Raw genomic sequence first — 22,259 nt, 5'->3', positions numbered from 1 at the left:
TTTGCATAAGATTCAGTAATAGAAAAATGTTATTGCATTCAGTCTAGGTAACAGAAAAATTAAATGCTTACAAATTTGAGAATAAAATGCATAAGTTCTAAATGTTTCAAAATAACGATATATTTAAGGCAAAACTCTACAATCCTCACAAAGAAATGTCAAAATAAATGCATAGCATAGGGATACAAATCATTTTCAGAAAATCTTACAAACATTAATATTTAGAAACTTAGTAAACAGAGCAAAAACAAGTTTCTTTTCTTGTTCACCTATGCTCCCACTTTTTGGCCTGCAGAAATTGATACACAAACGGAACAAAAACTCAATTTTTTTAACAGTTCACCCTCGTTAAAAATTGGAAAACATGAAAAGAACTATCCCAGATTACTTTTTAAACTCATATGTACAGTTCTAAAAGTAAAAACTGTATATACATGCATTCAAAAGTGATCTCTCAAATAAAAAAGAAGAAAAAATATTGATCTCTACAAAACAGGATGCACTAGTGAAGATGATGAGCGGGAAATTTTATTATTCACTTGTGGGAAGAAGAAACGAATTTATTAATAACTATTCCTCTCTTTCTAGTCGTTAGTTTTTGTGAATGAAAAACAGGAGCAAAACAACAAATTAGCTTTAAATTGCTACTAAAATATAAAAATTATCCCTCTAACTTAAGGTTAGTATTACTAATTAATGGCAATAACCTTTATTGATATTAGGGATGAGGTTGGGAAGAGTGACAAATGAAGATATACTTTTAGTCAACACTTTTTATTTTGTTGCCGAGTCAACCACTAATCCTGATTTTATGCGCTAGCAGGAAAAAAATAAGAGATTTCAAAAAACTTCTAAATCTTTGGGTTAGAACTAGGATTAGGTAAATTTTTAATATTTTCTAAGGTGAATTGGCCACCACTGGTCTCCTTTGTGAGCCTTTAAAACTATTTTTATTTGGATTAGTCTAGCACACTGTTTGAAAAATAGCTTTGTTTTAACTGCTAGAGATAAAGTGAAGTATTCTGGGACGTAAAATAATGATTAGTCATGCAGAAAACTATTTATTTTTTAAAATGAGGCTTAATATGTTCATTTACCAAGCCTACAAGTAAAATAGCTATGTGGTGTTATAGCTCTATCTTTACTTACAGAATTTCATTTTTAAAAAAAGGTTAAACAGAGGGTTTTCTAAAACAGCTTTGACAAAAAAAGAGGGTTAATTTTACGCATCAAAGTGAATAAAAGTAAATATGGATTGCAGTGGAAAATGCTGCCAGTGTATGACAAAAGATGCATTTTGAAATGCCAGACATCTTCCTATCTTAAAAATCTACTCAGGGCCGATCCTAAAGTGTCGGCCGTCCACTTGCAAAGACCTTAGGTGCTGCCCTCTCAAGAGTAATTTGCATATTTTGACTAATACTTAATGTCTTTATTTATCTACCACCAAATTTCTCTGTCAAGCTCTAAGTAAAAAAAAAACAAATGAATTTATAAAAAGTAAAGGTGGAGGGGATCCACCAGAAAACTTTTGAAATTGACGTAAGAAAAATAGTTTTGATTCATCTCAGGTTGTGTTAAGATGCAAGGAGAAAAGAGTCTAGGACATTCAAGGTCCATAAAGAAATTTTCAAAACTGACGTCAAAAATCGCAATTTTAGGAACTTTTTTGAAATTTTAGGGGAAAATTTTCTTGAGTTCTTTCTTAAAATTCTTTCAAAATTGAAGTAAATTTGAAGCTATTTTTTGTAACCTTTGCTTGGGGAGGATCGTGGCTCTTCCCGAAAATGTTCCGGAACTGAAGTTTTAAACATGCAATTTTGGGTTATCTTTGTTGAAGTTACTGGAGTAAGGAAGATTCGGTCCTCTCCTACCGAAACTTTTCGAAATTGAAGTCTGAAACTCAAATTTAGGCTGTCTTTGGCGACAGTAGGGGATCCGGTGGCTTTTCTCCGGAAATCCCTTGGCACTAGTTTCAAAAACACATTTTTGGCTATACTTGGTAACGATAGAAGAAACCTGATAAATTTCCCAACCAAAAGATTTTTTGGGACTAAAATCACTTTTAGGCTATTTTTGGGAGGGAAGAGCTTGGAGGCTCCGAGGTGGGATATTTCTAAAAGCATCATTTTACACCTTCTTTGGGAAACTGGGAAGCGAGGGTGGATCTTTATGGATATTTTTTGATATTAGCATCTGAAAAGTCCAATTACAGACTCTTTCGTGATATTCGGAGGCAGCCCCTAATATTGTGAAAAGTTACATATGCCACGCGGTTCTCATCCCGAAATGTTTAGAAATTGAAGTCCCAAAATCGTACTTTGTGCATTGTTTAATAAAATAGCCGATGATCGAATAACCCACCTGTTTCAACAATGAAACTCATGCCACGGCATGATAATTTGATAATATGTTTTAGGAATGTTTAACATGCAGGGAGAGGCTTTATTGTGACAAGGCTGAACTCAATCTAGTAGCTTAACTGTCTAATGGTATAAGACTGTGTCATTTCAGGGGAATGAAGAAACGAACAAATGGTCAACAATGAACACTATCTATCTGGAGTTTAGGGTTAATCCACTGGAGTTAGGGCTACAATTTCAAGTTTCAAAATATCACCAAACAGGCAATGGCTCATATGTATTGGACTCTATTTGGGGAGTCGTAATTGTATATTATCTTCCCCTTTATCCGCGCTAGTTTAATCACAAATTTTTTTGCTTGAAGTGCTTGCGAATCTTCTTATCTCAGTAATTTTTTTTCCCCTAAAATATATCTTCATTATTTAGGGTCTATAAAAGCTTGGGGGGGAGGCAACAGTGGCCACCCTCGGTGCTCCTTTTAGAAGGCACACTTAAATTACTTCAGGAAGCGGCCATTTCCCTCAGTGCCTTTTCTCTGTATCCATGCCTGATTTCTGGCTCTGCCATAAATTTTAATCAAATGAAGCATGAGTGTAAAGGACAATGGACAATGGGAACAGAAAACATTGCACACTAACAAATTCTATTTTTCTTTAACTATGCTATGTTTTTGGGAAAGCGGGACTTATTTTGGTTTTTCAATAAACATTTAAAATTCAGCATATTTTTTCGACTTAGACTATGAGAAGTTTTGCTTGATGAATAAAACTACATGCATCCTGCGGCCGTCCGCGTGCGGTGCACACTCTGCACACCTGCTAGGATCGGCCCTGAATTTACTTTGACTATATATGCATCAACAAATGGTCTTCGCAGTTTTTTTATTCTGTTGTTTTTTTACAGTTAACAGTCCAATTCAGACACTTTGATACACTTTTCTGCCAACAACGAAACACAACAATAGATTTCATTGTAAGCTCTGCCTGGGCGGTTGAAATTGCTCCTATTACTTCACCAAAACTTTATTTTTACAACGTGCATATATATGTTTATCATTTATTTCAAAATGTATGTTTTTCAAAAGCTTTGTTCAAGCAATGGGCAGTCACTGATGTCTGCGCTGGTGAGTTCTAAGATGTGTCTTAAGGTGGCTTTTCTGACGAGCCTGATAATTGCAAATGTTACAGCGAAATGGCTTCTCTCCAGAATGGATTCTCTCATGCTTTATGATGTCACATTTTTGGCTAAATCTTTTCCCACAAGCACAGCAAGTATATATTTTTCTCACGGCTTCGAAAAGTAAGTTTTTATCTTTATTGAATCCACTTGGCAAGAACAGTGTTGATGACGTATAAAATTTTCCTACGTATGAAAGAAAAATCTGATTACTAAAAGCTTTAAAATACTTTTAAATGAAATTTTAAAAAAATCACAAAACTGCAGTGAAATGCATGGTAGAAATAACTATTTTATTTTTAATCTCTTCATTAGACTTGAATTTTTGAGTAAATTCGAATAATCTTTAATGAAATAAATATTGTCAACAATTTATTGTTTTTGATTTCCAAAATATATGCTTAAAGTATTAATGCTTTCAATTTGATTTAACCTGAGCAATAATGGCAACACAATGAAAGAACCATATTCAAAAAAGTAGTAACAAAATACAGTCACTTACAGTATATTCACAAGATATCAGAATAATTAAGGTTACGACATTGAAGTGTAGTAGTATGAAAAGTTTGATAACAGTTGTAAGTACAAAATATGTAAATCATGCAAAAATATTCTTCCCCCAAATACATTAATAAACCTCAATGATCCAGTAAATCACTTTAATACTAACCTGAAAAAAATTCATTTATTTATGTATACATATTTATATATATATAAATATATATATATATTTATATATCTACAACAAAACATCTAAGTACCTCTGTAAATATACTGATTTCATTGTTGATACTACAAGTGGACAATCTTGTTCTTTTTAATTGATATCTCTTTGAGATTTACTGCCGTACATTGAAAATGTTTCATTAGCTCATCATAATTTTTTAAGGTAAACCAACAAAAATTACTTAACAGTTAGAAAATATACCAATAAAAATTTAATCAAAAAATTTCATTAAGATTTATATAAAGCAAGATCTTATACATAAAGCAGTTATAATTCACCCGCTGACCCATGCAAAGCATTCATACTTGGCAGTCGCAATTCGTAATCGTCAAAAATCCGATTTTTTTTTCACAAGTAATAAAATAAACATATTGTTCAAAAGAATGGTCATTCATTTTTTAAGAGATTGTATTGCACCATTCATTTCAAAAAGTCAGTCTTTTAGACAAGTTTGTTCCTGATTGACACATCCCTAGTGGTTACATATTGGGTCATTCTTCAAAAAGTGTAATTTTTCTGTCACACGCTTTTTATAGTAAAAACTTAAAGAACAATTGCTTTAACAATGATTTTTAATTTCATCAAAAATATATCTATTTAAACCTTCCAACAATTTTTTAATAATTTTTATTTTAGTATATTTTTGGTTCACAACATGTGAATTCTCACCTACATGGCATGTCACACACCTTGTGTGACTGTTTATACAAATACAAATGTGAGGACCAGCAACAGGCTCTGGGACCAGCTAAGCTGGTCCCAGTCAATTTACAATCCCCAGTGAAGATCAATGGCCCTTTTAAAACTATCTACTCCCTTGCTCATTATCACCTCTTCTGGTAAGTTGTTTCAAGGTTCCACTACCCTGCTAAAATAATAATTTTTCCTAATATCCATGTTAGCCCCGAGTTTTAAATAGCTTAAAACAATGACCCCTTGTCCTGTTTTCAGTGCTAAACTTTAGCCCCGTAACATCTTTCATTTCAATAAATTTAAACAACTGAATCATGTCCCCTCGGTCTCTTCTTTGCTCAAGACTGTACATTTTTAGCATTCTAAGCCTGGAATTGTAGTTTAAATGAGAGAGTCCATTTATTAGCCTTGTAGCTTGCCTTTGAACTCTTTCCAACAGTTTTTTTAATAATTTTTATTTTAGTATATTTTTGGTTCAAAACATGTGAATTCATACCTCCGTGGCATGTCACACACCTCGTGTGACTGTTTATGTTGCTTAATAACTTGCTAAATTAAAAGTGTATAATTATTTATTTATTATTCCTTTCACAAGTGTCCAAAATACTAACTGATTAAGTATATTTAATTTTTTAATATTGTGTTTTAGTTTGTTTTAGAAATACACAGAGTCATACAATAAATTCTCACCTCTGTTACCTAAACACAAAATGCCATTCCTTGTTAACAAGTGGCTGTAATGGCATTTAATTTTATTACAAGGGAGCTAGTCCCCTAGTTTATTTTCAGTCATAGCTGAAGTTGTGAGATTTTGTCGAAAAGCAAGAAGATAGATTTTGCTTTAAAAACTTAGTGTGGTTATTCTGATTTCTCACCTCCATGAACTCAAATTACAGGGGTGTAAATTAATGTAAAAAAGAAGTGAACATGTTTTCATATGCTTAAAATGTGCAGATTGTAGCAACGAAGAAAAAAAAAATCCCCTGAAAGCTATCTATTAAGCCTATATTAATGGAAAATTCCTCACCTCCGTGAATCTCACCTCCCTGACATACCTTATCAATGTCATTATTTCTGAGGTAAAAATAAATGATGGAGGGGAAATACATCAATTATAGGTATTCTACCAAAATTATAAATTGCCTGAATTTACTATCCTGAAATTTACTAAATACTATTTTTTAACATACATTTGAAACTACTAATTGAGCTGTACTTCAATTAAGAGAGCTTAATATTATGTTTCCACTAATCATTAAATTAGCTGATCGTTTGCACAATTAACAATATTACTTCTTTGAAATTAAATTGGCTTTGATTTTTAAATATTAAAAGTTTTTTTCTTTTTTTTTTAATTTCCAAGAACAAGGTATTTTTTTATTTTTTTAAATTTATGAGTAAAATAATTGTAACTTAGCTGGTCATTGTAAATGGTTACTTCTATGAGGTAACACTTTCATGTAAGAATGAAAAAAAAAAACGAAAACAAAAGGTTTTGAAATTAAAAAATATTTGAGTTCAAATGTTGTGTTTTCTGGAGAATGACCCATATGTGAACAATAACTGAAAAAAGTTTTCAAATTAGAACATCAAAAATTTATATCCTGCTTCCGTCCACATAGTCACTCAACATTAATATCAATAAATTCTGTCCCGCTAAAAGTTTAAACAGAGTTAGTTTATAAATCAGTCCAAAATTGCTCAGAAATCCATGTCGGACATCCTCGGTTGCAGAATTTTCCTTTCTGCAAAATTTGATGAACTAACAGCTTCAGGAATTTTCTTTGCATGTTTGAACATGTGTGCTGTAAGTAATGATTTTTGACGTGCGCGATAATCGCAATGTTGACAAGCAAAAGGCTTTTCTCCACTGTGAATTCTTTCATGTTTCACAAGGTAATCCTTTCTAGAGAAAGATCTTCCGCAAGTATAGCAAGCATATAATTTTCCAATGTCTTCATTCATGAAGGAACTTTCATGGATCATTGAAAAGTTGTCCGGAAAATGTGCCAAAGTAGTACATAGTCCAAAACCTATAATATTTTAAATGTAAAAAATAGTTTTAAATGTTTATTCATGAAGAAGTAAATTATTAGAAATGGACCTTTGAATAAGCAATGAGAGGGATAAAATGTTTGAAAATAATAATTGCTGTTTTTGTTTTAAAAGATTTCCATTCAATTTGAGCATAGATAAAGTCATTGAATTGTAAATTTGCCAATTGTAGGAAATAAATATTAGGAAGAGCCGAAAAAAGGATATTTTTGTAAAGCAACTTCTAATAGCAAAAAAAAAAGTTGTGTATTGCCATCCGAAACATGGGGAAAATAATTTAAAAAAATAATCTTTATGTCTTTAGATCGCGCATTGGCAGCAAAGTTTGAAAAAAAGGTAAGTCTTTTAATATATTTAAAAAATATTTACGTTCCTTTAGAGTTTTTAGTTCGGGCATAAAGCACAAAGTTACGTGAAATCAATCAAAAATCGACGCGTTTTGCTTGTTTTGTATAATGCAGTATTTCTTCTTTTAGATCTCAGTTATGTATTTTTTTAAAGTAAATGTGCACTATACTCTTTGCTGGAACTGCAATTATATTGTGTTGCATTAACAACCCAGAACCCAACCCAAGTAGGTGGTTGCACTTAATGTTCCACATTGCAATTCCCAAGAAGACTGGACTTATTGACAAGACTTATACATTTGTAAAGTAACGTTCATAATAACTTTATGGTTTTAAACAAGTTTCTACATTTCAATCAGGGTGTGAAGTTGGACTTACGACTTACTTTTGGCAGATATTTAAAAAATATAAAGGTTTTCATATAAATCCATCTCTTCCGTCTAATACCTCAAATGAATTTCTGCAGATTCACTGAACAGTTCCACAATCCAATCCACTGCCCGTGTGTGATATGGGAATTTTAAGAATACATGCTTAAGCAAATGTATCGTTTCTAGAAAGGATAAAATATCCTTGTTTTTCACATCATTACTGAAGCGGAGGAAGTAAACACGTTGACCTGTTGACTAACTGCTGTAGTTCGTAACTTCGAATCTTAATATTGATGGAAGCAATTCTTTTATATCTATAGAAGTGTTTCTTGATTGGTAGTATTTTGCATTGTATAGATACCCTACTGTAATCCAACTCCTTTATATTTCGTGGCCAATATTATATTTCATGACCAATCGTGTCTATTCCATAACCAATAACAATTTCTCCAAAATAGCAAAGTAAGCATTTCTGTGAATCATTGGATCCACTATGTTTGGAAGATTATGTAACTTTAAATAAGTGTAAAGGTCCATGTTTCACAGAAGTTTGTTCTTTTCTTTAAAATTTTAATTATATCAAACCATAGACGCATAATTTTTAAAGATATTATTTACAAGTGCCTTCATTCCACTAGTAGTTTAGTTTACATATTATACATCCCCAGCACTCCGTTAGCGCACGTTAACAAAAGCGAATGACTGAAACAACTTACTTTTGTAGGAGCAAGATCAAAGTAGCATTACCACCCTTGAAAGTTAACCACCAGTCTAAATTGACCGCTATTTTCAGGAACAGGTTTATATCTATATCATATAATTCAATCTCTATAAGTTGACCATTAAAGTAATGCACTGCAAGTGGTCTACTTACACAGGTTTCACTGTACTGGTGCTTTAAAAATTTTCACCAATAACAATAAAATAAGGGGCTGTCCACAAAGCAGGGTGAGGTGAACTGCAACAGTTTGTGCTAAAGGGAGAAGAGAGGTCAAAAATGTTGAAAAGAGTGCAACATCATTTATGAACAGCCCCTCTAAGTACCTTCACCTAGAATAAAATTAACACATAACTTAAATAAAGCACATATCATTAAGAATAGTTGTTCCATGTTTCATACTTTTTTTACGTGATTTATTCACTTCATTTATGTTTTAACACAAAGAATTTTTGACCTAATTTTACTTATGTTTAAAACATAAGCCTTTTTGAAAAAAATAATAAAACTGAGCAATATTAGCCATAAATGTGAACAGAACTTTAAAGTTAGAGGCAACACTGTATCAGGGACGAGGGTTTTAGATTATCTTCAGAAAATTGGGGTTCCCATTGCACTCATGGAAAATTAGGAAAAATGAAACATAAAAGTACCTTTCTAAGGTAAGAAATTTGTAAATGTCAAGTGCAAATATATTGTCCGTTTTCAATTTAAGGTTTTTTTTTCCTATGACTAATGGGCAGACCTAAGTATCACTTGTGATTCTTGTACGTAGCTTACGATTTGAACTATGTGTTTTATGCAAAATTATTAATGAAAAGTGAGCACTGATTGTACGGAACTCCTTTCGAACTTCAAAACTTTGCGACATTTGGTTAAATTTCAGCGAATTCTTTCAAATCAATGTTGAAGATGTAATCACATTCAACACTAAAAAAATAAAGCAGAAAGGAACATTTTTTAGAAAATTTAAAATTTAGTACAATTGCATACACACAAAGGATGAAAAAGATAAAGAACAAGCATCACAAAGGCTGAAAATGATAAAGATAAGAGTGGCTAAAAGAACTTTGACTCATAAATCATAGAGTACTACCACCACCTTAGAGCAAAACTAGTTTTCAAAAGTCGGAAAGTATGTTTGTAAGAAATTTGTTGAAATGTTTTAATCTGAAGAAGTAAAGGCTTTATTCAAGTCGAACTTTTCTGAAAAAATAACAAAAAATGTCCCTTGGTTTTGCTATCATTTCCCTGTCATAGAAATGATCTTGATTTGCTCACTTTTGCAAAAATAAACACAATCAAGTATAGCGAGGACTCAGTATTCTTAAGTTGAATTTTGGTAAGCATTTTCATTGGCTGCCATTCCCATCTCTGTTAATTTAATTTGATGATAAAGCAGTGGCGGCTCATGCCTTAATTTAGCATTTGCACCCAATGTGTAAAGTTCTCACAATAATATTTATATAGATAAAATGAAGAGAACTATAGTTATGAATAAAATATAGTCCTTAATAGTCTTTAATAAAATATAGGCACAATTTTTCTGGGAGGGTCAAGCCCACTTGGCCCATAGTGACAAGCCGCCCGACTCAACTGTTGGGAAGTTTTTCTATCTTATTTATATATTGATTTTTTGTACGTACTTATGGGGACAGACAAGTTAATTTTAATTTTTGTCACTCAACATTCAAACTTAAGGAAGGGAAATAACCAATGTCATTAAGTTTCACAAATTGTAAAAGTTAAATACATTTTTTGTTTTGCAATTGCAATAGAATAGACTCTTTTTCCTTTTAAAGTTTAAAAATAAATGTTTAAAATTCATACATACAACTTAAAATATAGAATTTTATCATCAGGAGCGTGATGAAAGGATTTTATTTCAAAAGGAGCCCAAGCCCGATGTTATGAGAACTTTCCAAATTTAAGTTTGAAAATATTAAAATCCTTATTCACAATAAGTAGTTTTAAATTCATTTTGGGAGGGGTCTGGGCCCCTTCGGCTTCCCCCTTTAATATGCTTAAGTTGAGCATTGTCCAAGATTTTTGCTTTTCTTTTCATCACTTAGAAACGTAATCGAAGCCATGAAAAAAAAAACACTTTCTGAACTACAAGCTAAGAAAGGAGTCATTTTATAAACGTCGGCCATGGAAGCTTCTTTATTTATGCCTTCCAATAATAATTATGTATTTAAAAAGCTTACAAAACCAATCCTCCTAAATAAAGTTGATAACGAAAAGCATCACTGTTAGCTCAACTACGTATGCTTAAAAAAAATTTCACTCCAATTTTTTTCCTATACTAGCTGCATCGCTCGGCTTTGAAATGACAGTTATGTCAAGTGACTCATGTTCAACAATCAGGCTTGAACAAAAAAAAAGTAAAATTTTGCGGTAGATTGCGGAAAAATAACCAAAAAGGAAACATTTTAAATTCTCCGATTTCAGGAAAAGCCTCAAAACAAAAGTTAACATTTTATTTGTTCATATTCAATGAAAAATGACAACAGATATTTTTTCTCAATGATTTTTTTCACGCTAAAATTTTAATAAAAGCATTGTTACAGAAAGTTGAGATGAAGCACTGAATAATACTTTGAATGGAGGAATGCCTTCAAAAAATAGGAATTTTATGTTGCAATCTAAGAGTCATAATTAATAGTTTTTAATTGATAGCCCCGCTAATTATTATCAGAGGATTATATTAAATAGCCAAACATAAAGACGTCAAAATTAGGAATCTATCGATACCTGGCTCGATGGTCAGTTCATTGGCGTTCGGGAGAAGTAACTTGGACATACATAGATAGATATATACGCTCAGTTTTTAATTATATAAGATGTTCCACTTCAGTGCATGAAGGCATATGATGATAATCCGTTAATAAAACACAGAAGCATTTTAAGCAAATCATACAAAGTATATTTTCATTTTTAAAAAATATACATATTTTACTTGACAATTTATAAAGATTTTTTTTGAAAATGATCTTTAGTGATCCCACACAGAAGCACGTCATAAGGGAAAAAGTAATCCCATACTTCTTTTGATACAGGTAATAAAACTGTGTGTAAGGATCAAAAACAAAGCAAAACAAATAATGATATAGCTCAAAAGCAATAGTACTTATATTACTCTTTCTTACGCATGTTTTTGTGTTTGCACATTTGCGTGTTGGCTGTGCTTCTTATCTGCATTATTTACATCTAAACTGGAAAATGTACTTTTATATCTTGAGCAGACTAGATTATAAAATATTTATAAAAATAAGATTTATAGTGTTTTGACTATAAATATCAACATTTTATTGTTAACTCCCAACTGCAATTTAAAACGTTTTTCAAATAAATAACTCAAATCCAGTTGAGTATTTCACCAAAAAAATTTTTTGGAAAAATTCCAATTTCAAATGCTTTTTTTTTAAACAACACATTTAGTCATATTTTTAAACTTCTTTCCTAGCATGCTTTATGACATGCATTTTAAGAGAATCCAAATGAGCAGCTGTATAGTTACAACGATTGCACTTATATGGTCTCTCTCCCGTGTGAACTCGAGAATGAGATCTGAGCTGTGATCTTCGACCAGCACGATAGTCACAAATTCCACAAGCATAGGGTTTTTCTCCAGTATGGATTCGTTCATGAGCTCTTAGATTCCCTTTCTGATTAAAGCTTCTCCCACAAATGTGACAAGTATATGGCCTCGTTATGTCATAGAAAGTAAAGTCTTTGTCACTGACCCTTTGGAAGTTCCTTGTGAAAAATAATGTTGAGGTAGTACTGTACTTTTCATTTCCTATAAAATGAAATTTTACGATTAATAAAAGTATACAAATTTATGAGCATTTCTAAACATAATTTTTTACCAAGCAATTTTTTAGACAATGGATTAATAGAAGTACTCAATTTATCCTAATGGCTTAAAGAACTTAGACATCTGGACGTATAAGTTCCTGCTTATTGATATTACAGTTAATGGATAGAATTTTGCTACATTCAACACTAATACTATATGCCAATATATCTATTGTAGCGGAACTTGAAAGTTTTTTTTTTAGATACGCTACTTATAAAATTGACAAAGTTGCAAAAAATGAATTTTCTGGTACAACACTTTTACTGCTGCAGCAGTAAAGAAACAATTGAGGCAGTGAGAAGCAAAGGGATGTAAGTGGCAAAATTAAACATTTGGAGATAACCATAAAAGTTTCAACTATAAATATGTCACAACTTAATTTCTAGAATAACTCATTCTTTTCAATTCTAAAAAATCAAAATACTACAGAGTTAATAGAAAATAACATATGTATCCCTGTTTCTTAATAAGAGTTATAAGGAGACTTATGGGTATAAGGGTGTTTGCTTAAGGGACCCTAAACTTCAGTTTAGAAATTAAAACCCATTTAACTAGTAGTAACCTATCACTCCATCCGTTATAGTCGATTAGTATCATTTGCTAAGAAGGACCATATAGTTTGGGTTCTTTGTTTAATAAGATTTTCAAACTCTATGTATTTCAGTTGAATCTGTCTACCTCAGATGTCAAGGGTTCAGAAAAAAAATTCCAGAAAGACAGGTTTTGAGATATGGAGGTTTTGATTTGGCATTTAAATCTAGCGACTGTGAGTTGTTCAAGCAATGCATACACTGTCATTGAACTGAATAAAAATATAATATACAAAAAATAAAATGAATTAATTAATTGAACAAACAATTCATATTGATTTAATGCGATAACAAAATACATACCTCAATGGAAAAAATTTGTTAACAAAGTTTGATAATTGACAATTTTTGTTTCATCTACAATGCTTTTTAATTTCAATCGCTGTAAATTCTGCTTTTAATTCTTCCTTCTACTATCGCCCCCAACTCTTTCATTCACCGTTTCACTTTGTTGGAGAAATAACAGCACCACATGTTCAGTTTGTCAACTTGAAGTGACATGTTTCATCTCTCCTTTCCTTTATAGTATTGTATGTCAGTCAGTGTTTACACCTTGCATTTGCTCTGTCCCTCCCCTACCCCTCTTCCTGACTGAAACTGGCTATTCTCCTCCATTATTTCTTATTTTAGGGCTAATTACCTGCCTACTTTTGTTCTTTAAACAGTGAAAAGAAAACATGGTTGTACTTCAAATTTCCGTAGCAGTGAATTGTGAATTCCGAGAAATAGAGGTTTTATGCATGAAGTACTTGAGACGAGCAGAGAAAAAAACATTAGAAATTAATTGAAATTGCTGGGAAATTAAAAATAATTTGAGACATGCAGTTTTTTGAGATGCACAGGTTTGACTGTATATGCTTCATCTTTTTATTCCTCTCTCTTTTTTTTCAAATTATTATATTTTTTAATGATCCTATAAATCAGTGGCAATACTGCAAATTTAATTAATAAACCAGGGGTGGTTCTGAGCAAAATAAAAAAAGTTCTTAAATCCACAATAAATTTCTACAAGAGCATGTAAGACAAATTAAAACACAAACAAATGAAAAATATACATGAGAATATAGTACAAAAGACACATTCATACATGTGTATGAAACAGAAAATAGTTATGTTAAAATAGATTTTTTTTTCTTTTTTTTTTCGCACTACTTTTGAATTAACAACTTAACTTATTAAAATTTTCTCAAAAGACTGACAAATCTCATTGAAATTTCGGAACAAAAACAGCTCTGTGATAAACTAACCTCAATCGAACAAAAATGAAAAGTAAAATAAGTTTTAAAATTTTACCTAATTTACATGAAAAATAATTAAATGAATCATAAATTTTCAACACCATATTTTCCAAAAACTACACAAAAAATGAAAGAGAAGAATCACTTAAAATAAAGACATATAGAAATAATAAAAAGCGGCACTATAAAAGTACTTACAGTAGGTACAGTAATTATATTTGACGCACTTTTTAGTTGTTCACAAGCATATAAAAAATCATTTCCTTTTCTTTCATTGTCAGAAACTTTCTCTATTTCTTTCTATTTTCAAATTTTAGATAAAAGCGTGCTTAGGTGAAATTATGGCTCCATCAACGTTTATATTCAGGATGAAAAAAAAGGTTGTTATGGCTGTTATTAAAGTACGGCACAATGGGCAGTGGTGGCATACCAGTAAGGAATCAGACTCTTAACTAAAGGGTTTCTCGTTCGATGCCAGCCAGTCAAAGATCCTGAGTGATTCAAGGAATACAAGAAAATAATAAAAATAATTGTTCAAAAATATAAAAGCACTCTTCAATAGGCTTTTACTATTGCTTTGTTATTTACATTTCAAATGTGGGAGTTTTTTTTCTGTCCCATCCTGTGTAAAACATTTACATAACTTAAAGCTAAAGTCAAAGTATTTCAATATCAAGTAACATAATATAACACTACAACTCTTTACGGCATTTGCTGTGTTGTTTCTGGTGCAGAACTAAGTTATATCTTTGATTACATCTGTAGGTACAAATGCTGCAACAAAAAGGTTTTTCCCCAGTGTGAATCCTTTCATGTCTTATAACATGATTTTTCCTCGAGAAGACTTTACCACAGAACTTGCAAGGATGAGAAAAGCCACTTTGTCCAGTACATTTGTTGAAGCCATTAATGCTGTGAGGGATAGAAATGCCATTATAACCTGAAACAAAAAGTAATGAAACTGATTCTAAATCCACAATAATGACACTTTTTATTCAAAAACCAAAAATTTTCTCGATGAATTTTAAACAGCAATAAAAAAAAAAACTTTAGTATGGTCAGTGAGGCATTGTAAGACCTTTATGCTGTTACAGTCACAACCTCAAACAGCTTAAGGGGGGAAACCAGTTTAGACGGATCAAAAAATCCAATTTTTTTAATGTCATGAAATGTTAGTAGACCTATTCAAGAATGTGTTGCCATAATTTTAATTTGAAACTCGGTGTAGTTAAAATGCAATGATCACTTAAAAAAAAGAAGATTCGAAAATGTTCACAGCAGTTTTTTTAACGCGTTTTTCTCGAAACTACTTATTTTCAACTGGTGTGCATTCAAGCACAAAACGTTATAGGTAAATCGTTCGGAAATTTTGCCTGAATATTCTTTATTCAATTACACTCTATATGAATCTAATTTTGGGATGATGTTATTATTTAAAATATTTTTTATGCGAAAAAGGTGAACAAAAATGGTAGAAAATGTGAATTTTGTGCTAAAACACCTCAAAAGCATGAAATGTTTTATTTTTTAAGCCAAAATTAGGTTTATTGATTATTATTATTATAAATATGTTGTTAACGATTAAAAGATTGTAATGATTACAGATAAAAATTGACTTTTGGAACGCACACCAGCAACAAGCTCTGATGGCGACCATATATGGACATCAGCTTCTAACTCCTCTCTTTCTGGCAGAAATGACTTGAAAAAGTTACGAAGTGTACTTCAAAATATGAATAAAATATCCTTCAAGTTTGAACAAATTCTGATTATTCCTTTCCCTTTTGGAAAAATTAACGAACAACACTAAAATTTCTGCCTCCTAAACTGGTTTCCCTCAAGAAACACATTTTTGCAAAGCAACATAGCAGTTAATGGAAGCAAAGTTGCACAACTGCTCCAGGTACAGAATTTCACCAAGACATAAAAACTCATTATAAAGCAGAATCATAACTGATTTGCCTTTGTTTGAAGAGCTCACTTGGGCTATGCACTTTCATGTGTCTAAGCAAGTGAATTTTTTGACAAGATTTGTAATTGCACAAGCTGCACTGAAATGGCTTTACGGTTGTGTGAATCCTCTCATGCACAATAAGGTGATCTTTCCTCTTGAATGTTTTACCACAAACTATACATGTGAACAACTTGACTGTTCCTTGAAGGCAAGCAAATTCTTCAACATCTACTTCAGAGGAACAATTTCTAAAATTTGGCAATGAGGTCATTTTACTATAATCTGAAAAAATAATGCAAATGACAAATGATTCTAAATGAAGATTCATACATGCATAATATTAAAGTACCCTACATGCCAAAAGCGAAGAATGAAATGATTATCTTGACTTGTTTACATTTTTAATACCTTAGCTTGAAATCGTTTATTTATTTGAACTAGACATCTAGTTCAATAGCTAAAATCCAATAAAATTTTAGATATTTTGCAAATAATGTTATTACCTTGAACAAACAAATTAGTTATAAAAAAATTAATTACACACAAATAAATATTCTGTTAAAAAACCTTCTTACACAAATAGTAACTGTTAATGAATTAAGTACACAATCATTACAAAGATTTTTTGATCTTTCAATTTTGAGATTTAAACATGAGTGTAAATTAAGAGTTTCACAAGCATCACCAAGAATTGTACTAACAATATTATGAAGTCTAGATCGAGTTTTACACCCCTTATAATAATTAGAATTAAAAAAAGTATAAATGAAATTAATAAGAATATTTCTCAAACACATGCACATACACAAACTAATACAGGATGACAAGCTTAGAGCATATTATATGTCTTATAAAAAGTAATTTTAATTAAAAATCAAAACAACCTTTATTAATAGGTTATAATTACAAAATTGTGCTGTCAGTAAAACTTACAAACTGTTTGCCAAGAAAAACAGAAGTTTTCTGTTTTGGACCAAAAGATTGGAAGAAAAACTGATTATCTACTTAACCACAATGGCTTTATCATCGTAAGCTCAAGCTTCTAAAAACTCCAACATAAACATATATAACTTTCATTAAAAAGTATGTTCCAAACAAATATTGGCAAATATTTATATATATATATATCTATATATTATATATATATATATATATATTTATTTATTTATTTATTTATATATATATATATATATATATATATATATATATATATATATATATATATATATATATATATATATATAATTTTTAAATTTACCATTCATACTCGTGTAAAAGTCGAGAAATTTGTTACAAAAAATGAGGTTTAAAGTTAGGGGGTCAACTTATACACAAAACAGAATTTCCGAAATTTTCCCCTGATTTTTTCTTAGAAAAAACACTTGAAAACGTGAACATTTTCCCAATTTTAGTCCATTCCTTTTAAGCAGATGCCTAAGAAGTAAATACTTAAACATTCTGCTACGATTTTACATGGTCTGATTGTGAAATAAAGAACAAATAATTACAATAAACGGTTGACTACGCGAAAAGTGCAGGGATCGCCGTATTCGCGAATTAATGCTCATTTAAAAAATAATAATGTAAGATGGCTTCAGCATAAAATTTTGTTGATATAAAATCAAAATAAAAGCAACATTTAAAAAAATCGTAACAGCAAAATGGAATCCTTTACAATAATCTCAATCGCAAAGTGAACCCTTTTGGTGCAAAAGAATAAAGCTCGGACGTTTTTCAACATAAAAATGTTCATTACATTTCATTTTCCTGCTTCTTACAAGGTTTAAGTTCAAATTTAGCAGCAAAATGCTCCCGTTTTTTTTTCCCAAAAGTGGGGAGTCGACTTATGCATGGGTTTTTGATTTTTTCCCAATATTTCTCCTAAAAGTAGGGGGGTCAACTTATACGCGAGTATATACAGTAAGTATATTTTGTGATATAGAAAATCAAGTTAGAAACCAATAGAACTGAATGATAACAAAATTTGAATGCCACACGTGAAATTAAAAAAAAAACTATTAAAAAGATATTAAACCAGACGAAAAATTAGCATGATATTCTCAGTTATGAAGCACCTTGCAGAGTTTATATAAAAAAATTATTTATTTATTTTTTTTTTCTGAAATGATAAAAGTTTAGAAAAGTTACTTAATTGTACAATTCTTTGAGGAACATATAGGCAATGTAAAATAATATGAATAAAGTTTTTTGAGCTAAAGTATCCAGAAAAGTAGTTGATAGATTTAAAGTAACTAAAGATGGTTGGTATTTATTTCAATCAGTGACAGAACAGATGATTTTGCAGCGTCGACAGGCGAACAGCACTGTAGCTGCAAAACTGACATTTGTAAGGTCGTTCCCCGGTATGTGTTCGGGCATGAGCAACCAGATTGTGCTTTTGAGTGAAGCCATATCCACACAGGTTGCATTTAAATGGTTTTTCTCCAGTGTGTATCCGCACATGAGCAGTGAGATAATCCTTTCGCTTGAATTCTTTTCCACACAAAGCACATTTATAGTTTTTTGCGGCAATGAAACAGCTTAAATTTCCATCTTGAAAATCTAAAATAAAAAATTTCTTCTGTTGCTTAAGAAATCATTGAAATTTATTTTGTTGCTTCAAATTTACAATTAAATATAAAGTATATCTGAAAACTAATTAACATAATAATTGAAAAAAATCGAACTTGCCACTTCAAGGAAATTAGTCCTAGGATTGGGGTTCTTATGCAGGAAGGTCTTACTAAAAAAGAGGAGACTTTTTCTGTGATAAAAATCTTTCTTATTATTCCACGCCTGATTACCAATTTAAAAAAAGTCATTAAAATGAGTTTGATACCAACAGCTATTGAAATTATTTAAAGTCCATTAAAACATGCAAAATAAATCACCTTCGATTTTATTCACTTATTTATTTACAATTTTTGTGTGAATAAACTGTCAATTCCAGATAACACATAACCAAACATCATTTTGAGCCATTATTAAGTAATACAATAAATAGAAATGATAAAATAAAATTGGAATAAAAATTTGTAAAAAAAAAAATTTAATAAAAATAGAATATCATACTCATCCTACTTTAAACTTGGAGGCCATGCATAAAATGATGAGATAATAGTCATTCTCTTAGACATCCATTTGCAATTATTTGCAAAGGTTCTGGCAACTAGTCATATACACAGCCTTTTTCTTTTTGATAAATATGAATGATTAGACAAGTAACTTTAAAAGATATTTAACATGGCATTTTATAAACAAAAATACTATACCAAGAAACTTTCAGCATGAAAGATTTTAGAAACTTTATAGTGCTTATGGCTATGGCTGGTTGCAACAGGTTAAAAATTTGAATTCAAGGCATTTCAAAAAATAAATAAATAAATAAATAAATAAACTTTATCAAAAGACTTGTGGAGTAAATGTTAATTTCATTAGGAATTTTTTTTTTTTTTTTGAATTGCACCATTACATCTTACAAATCTGCAATCAGAACCATAGAACTGACTTGATATAGAATTGGCAAAAAAAAAAAGCGATAGATACAAATATAATATGAATATTTTGATTAAATATTTCACAACAAAAATGTTACTTAGAAAAAAAAAAGTTTGTCAGTTGTTGTATTGCATTACAAACGAAGTATCAAACAAAATTAAGTCAAATCTGATTGTTGTCCTAGCAAATGAGTTGAGTCAAGTTTTTTTTTCTTTGTATTATTTTTTTAAATATTTGTCATTACAATATTTTTTTTCAACTAATTATTTGAAGTAGAAATGACATCATAAAAGGTAGCAGCATAAATTACATTTTTTAATGACACAATAGGAACAGTGAAATTACTAGAATGGAAACACTTCACATGGATAACAGTAAAAAGAAACAAAATAAGTATATTGTTCAGAAACTGTATTCTGCGGAAGTATTTCACACAATATTCTTAATAATTACTAGTTCTTTCTATAGTTGTAGCTGTAAAAGCAAAACTACAGCTCACAAATTTTTCACTAGTGTTTCAACTCAATTGTAGCATGATGCTTTCTTCTACTTTCACAGGATTTGTACTCTTGAAACAGAAGGTCATTAACAACATTAACAAATAATAGCACTGCACATGCAGCTGCTAAAAAGCATTTGCAAATATAAACCAATATTTAACAGGCCATGCCTTTCTTGGAAAACAAATATTTGATATTAAATGAAGACAACATGCATGAACAAATTTCAAAATAAAATGTAGAGGAGACCGAGGTTAGTTGGCATTGTGATTTTAAAAAACTCCACGGTTGATTCAGAATGCCACTGAGCCTGTCACTTGATCATCATTGATACGTCTATCTTGCATGAGAACGCCAGCTGGATCCAGCCATTTGCTTTGAGTGGAAGGATTGAAAACTTGATTTTCATATTGCTAAGTATAATTTTGATTATTCGGTATTCGTTGTTTTGTACAGTAGCGTATTCACACAGAGGTGACATTCACAAGTTTTTAGTATCTTTGAACATTTAGCTAAGAGGTTATAAGTCCATTTTTGCTGTAGTAGATGATCATTTGTTCTGGTCGCCATGCTTATTTTAATTGCAGTGTTGGGGTTAGTTGGCATACGTACTCGGGGACTAGATGATATAAGCTGAATTTGTATGCAAACAAACTCCGCAACAACAGATAAGTTAAGGTATGCCGACATTCATACCGACATAATTTTAGTTAAGTATAAGGTACTTCATAATAATAAATTATTATTTTTATCTGTATATAAATACCAGGGCTGCGGAGTCGGAAGGAAAATGACTGACTCCGACCCCGACTCCTGGATTTTGAAATGCCCGACTCCGACTCCGGATTTTTTTATGAATTTTTTAATTGTATTTTTACAACTCCCTCTCTCCCCCTTCAGGGGAAGGGAGAAAACCTCTAAACAGAGATTGATTTTGCATTTTGTTTTTTATTGTAAACCCAAGACGCATACAAAGATAGAAAAATTTAAAAATCAAATTTTCCAATAGTTGGGAGTTAAAAAGTGAGATGACTTAAAAATCCATTTTAAAAAATTTGAAAAGGATTAGCTTTAATTTACCCACCTTTAATGTTTAACAAATGGATATTGATCAAATCGTGTGCTATTTTTGAAAGCTGTAACTTGAGAGAAAAAAAGCTTTTTTTTCTAAATCCAAGTTCTTGAGAGGGGGTGGTTTGCCCTGGCTCACACCCATCTGGTAGATGACACCCAAAGTTAATTTCAGAGTTTATAAAAAATGTAAATACTTTAATTCCGAAAATTTTCGCGAATATATTTAAAATTATATTTTATCAATAAAATTTTAACGAAAATAGGGCACATATACGTCAGGAGCTAATTTTACACAAAATGGGGCGGTATACAAATTTGTACGAATAGCTTTAATACTATACCTATATTTCTTCTGCGCTAAATTTCTAATTTAAATTTTATTGGCTGCTTTAGAATTAACTTTAATATGAAGATTTTGAGATTAACTGCAATTATTGAGTGTTATAATCAAGAAATCATTTACACTTATTTTGTTCCATACTTTTTAGTGAGAACCAAGCTTATAGAAATAGTCTTAATAAAGAAAAAAACATTAGATTATTTCATCAGATCTTTTGGATTCGTGCTTTCGCGCCAGAACTTTTTTGAAATTGCCGATCCTCCTTAAACGTTTCAACCTTAGCTACGGGCCTCGACTTAACTAATTTATTACGTTTCTTTTACTATTTTATAACTGAGATCGAACAAAACATTATATTTCTATTTTTATTTGAAAGTGATTACTTGAAAATGTTAGGCAACAAACCGTTTGCTGACAGTTGCTATTAGTTAAGTTAAAAAGCAAGCAAACTAGGGGACGGCTACAGAAAGTTTGGTAAGCACTCCAGCTAGCTGATTGCCATAATGGCAGTTATTTTCTCATTAGTATCTTTTTATGCATGTAATCGAACCGATTGGTAGTCAGTTTTTAAAAAATGCAAGGAGAGTCAGTGAAAAGGAAAAAAAAAAGAAGCCCGGAGTTGGAGTCGGCATGTTTTCTAACAACTCCGACTCCAACTCCTTTCCCTCAAAATCTGTCCGACTCCGACTTTTCAACTCCGACTCCGACTCCACAGCCCTGATAAATACCGAAGGCATTTTCTTCTCTCAGTCA

At 31.0% G+C, this 22,259-nt stretch overlaps 1 protein-coding gene across 1 annotated transcript in view; it reads right to left on the bottom strand.

The window, feature by feature from the left end:
* LOC129234328 (zinc finger protein 888-like) overlaps positions 1–16,365 on the bottom strand; it is a 42,759-nt gene extending 26,394 nt beyond the window's left edge. The window contains exons 1-4 of the mRNA XM_054868321.1: positions 16,122–16,365; positions 14,991–15,080; positions 11,971–12,252; positions 8,777–8,782 (exon numbers count right to left, since the gene is read on the bottom strand). Of these exons, the coding sequence (XP_054724296.1) occupies positions 8,777–8,782; positions 11,971–12,252; positions 14,991–15,080; positions 16,122–16,365 (622 nt within the window). The remainder of the gene's footprint in view (positions 1–8,776; positions 8,783–11,970; positions 12,253–14,990; positions 15,081–16,121) is intronic.
* Between the last annotated feature and the right edge of the window lie 5,894 nt (positions 16,366–22,259).

This window comes from Uloborus diversus, chromosome 1, assembly GCF_026930045.1.
Source record: "Uloborus diversus isolate 005 chromosome 1, Udiv.v.3.1, whole genome shotgun sequence".
Taxonomy (NCBI): domain Eukaryota; kingdom Metazoa; phylum Arthropoda; class Arachnida; order Araneae; family Uloboridae; genus Uloborus; species Uloborus diversus.
Note: the sequence above shows the minus strand (reverse complement) of the source record. Positions and strands in the feature narration are given on the sequence as shown.